This window comes from Habropoda laboriosa, unplaced genomic scaffold (assembly GCF_001263275.1).
Source record: "Habropoda laboriosa isolate 0110345459 unplaced genomic scaffold, ASM126327v1 scaffold6418, whole genome shotgun sequence".
NCBI lineage: Eukaryota > Metazoa > Arthropoda > Insecta > Hymenoptera > Apidae > Habropoda > Habropoda laboriosa.
The window spans coordinates 3,378-5,447 of record NW_017106301.1 but is presented as its reverse complement, the minus strand read 5'-3'; the positions used below and the strand labels follow the sequence as shown (position 1 = coordinate 5,447).

Sequence of the window (2,070 nt, the reverse complement as noted above, 5' to 3'; positions counted from 1 at the left end):
ATCAAAGTGGCAATAATATTGACTACAAACAGAATTAACAAAGCTCACGGAGTGTGAGCGACCCAAAGAAAGTTTGATTATTCCCCTCGCTGATTACTGCTTTTTTCAGCATAAAAATTCATGCAAATTTTTACTATCGTGCGTTTTTGCTTTTGAAAAGACACGAGCGTAGCGAAGTGCCATTTTTGCTCTTGATTTTAGGGGTTAAGGGGGCGAAGCCTCCCTTACAAGGTCACTAGACAGTATTTGTATAAATACGGGTTTGTGTATCCTTGCTAATTAGATTTTTAAATGCTTTTTTTCTTCTGATTCTTTACTGTTATTTGCTAAAAATTGCCCCTTACCTGAGCAAAGCGAAGGCAAAAAGTTTGAGCTTTAGCGAAAACATAGGGCAATTTTCATGATGAAAATGGCTTTTAATGTTTTTAAATGCTTTTAAATGCTTTTCCGATCGCTGTATGCCCCATATATCAATGCTTTCAAGCCCTATATAAGGACGTTTAGTTACCCATATAAGGACGTTTAGTTACCCATATAAGGACGTTTAGTTACCCATATAAGACATATTTTTATTTGTCTTTTTAGTGACTAATGATAATATGGCTCTAAAAAGACGTTTGGTTACCCCAATATGAGCAAAGATTTAGTTGTCAAAACCAATCGCCTTAATCAAGCTTTCCAAGTCCTAACTCTTGCAGAGTTGCATATTGTTCAGCTTGCGATTGTTGATGCACGAGAAACAGGAACAGGACTAAGTACAGATAAGCCGTTAAGAATTGATGCTATGCGATATGCAGAAGTATTTGGTACTAGTCGCCAGAATGCTTATCAGCGTATGAAAGAGGCAGAAGATACGTTATTCAATCGTAGATTTAGTTTCTATGATGAAGATGGAAAATTGGTAAAAAGCCGTTGGATACAACAAGTAAAATATCTTGATGATGAGGGAGCAATGGAACTTGCTTTCACAATGGCAGTTGTTCATGGAATTAGTCGAATTGATGGGGTGAAAGAGTTCTTTACGCAATATCTTTTAAGTCAAACTGCCAAACTTTCAAGTGTATATTCTGCAAGGCTTTATGAGCTTCTTGTTCAGTGGAAAAGCGTTAGTAAAACCCCTATTTTTGAGCTAAATAATTTCAGAGATCAGCTAGGAATTGGGGTTAATGAATACAAAGCAATGAGTGATTTTAAAAAGCGTGTTCTTGAACCTGCAATTAGAGAAATTAACGAACAAACAGATATAACAGCGAGTTATGAGCAACACAAAAAAGGGCGTGTGATCACAGGATTCTCATTCAAGTTCAAGCAGAAGCCAAAACAAGCTCAAATTGCCACAGAAACGCCAAAAAGAGATCAGACAGAGGAACAATCCCTAAAACCGCTTACAGAGCCTCAAATCGCAAAATACAGCGCAATTCTGTGCAAATTAGGCAGTCTTTCAGAGCTTGCAGGCACAATGGACTACCCAACGTTTGCAAATTGGCTTGGAAATATCTTGAGGGATCCAAAAAACTGTAATCAAGAAACTGTAAAACGAGTTTTCAAAGTATTGGGAACAGAAACGGACTATTCAAAATCAAAAACTTAGTCATGACTAAGTTTTTAATTTCTCGAAATGAAAAAAGGGCGTACTTTCTTCTCACTTCTTTCTCACTTCTTTCTCACTTCTTTCTTACTTTCTTCTCACTTCTTTCTCACTTCTTTCTTACTTCTTTCTTACTTTCTTCTCACTTCTTTCTTACTTCTTTCTTACTTTCTTCTCACTTCTTTCTTACTTCTTTCTTACTTTCTTCTCACTTCTTTCTTACTCTTATTCTTTAAAGATCAAAGCATCCTCTCTAAAACTATAAAAAATAAAATAAGATTTTGTTTTTTATAGTTTTTTTAAATAACGCCCTTTTTTCAAGGGTAAAAGCATAATCGTATATTTTCTACTAATTTAAACCTTATTAAAGTCCTTTTTAGGGGGATACACCATACGCACCCTTCGGGATACCTGAAATCAATTACTTACAGATTTTAGAATATAATACGTTCAAAAAAACTCATACAAAATTATGATTAAAA

At 35.1% G+C, this 2,070-nt stretch overlaps 1 protein-coding gene across 1 annotated transcript; it reads left to right on the top strand.

Moving 5' to 3' along the window:
- The first annotated feature begins 631 nt into the window (after positions 1 to 631).
- On the top strand, positions 632 to 1,591 carry LOC108578301 (replication protein-like). Its single transcript, XM_017941605.1, has one exon. It carries the CDS (start codon positions 632 to 634, stop codon positions 1,589 to 1,591), a length of 960 nt encoding a protein of 319 aa, XP_017797094.1.
- Positions 1,592 to 2,070: the final 479 nt, after the last annotated feature.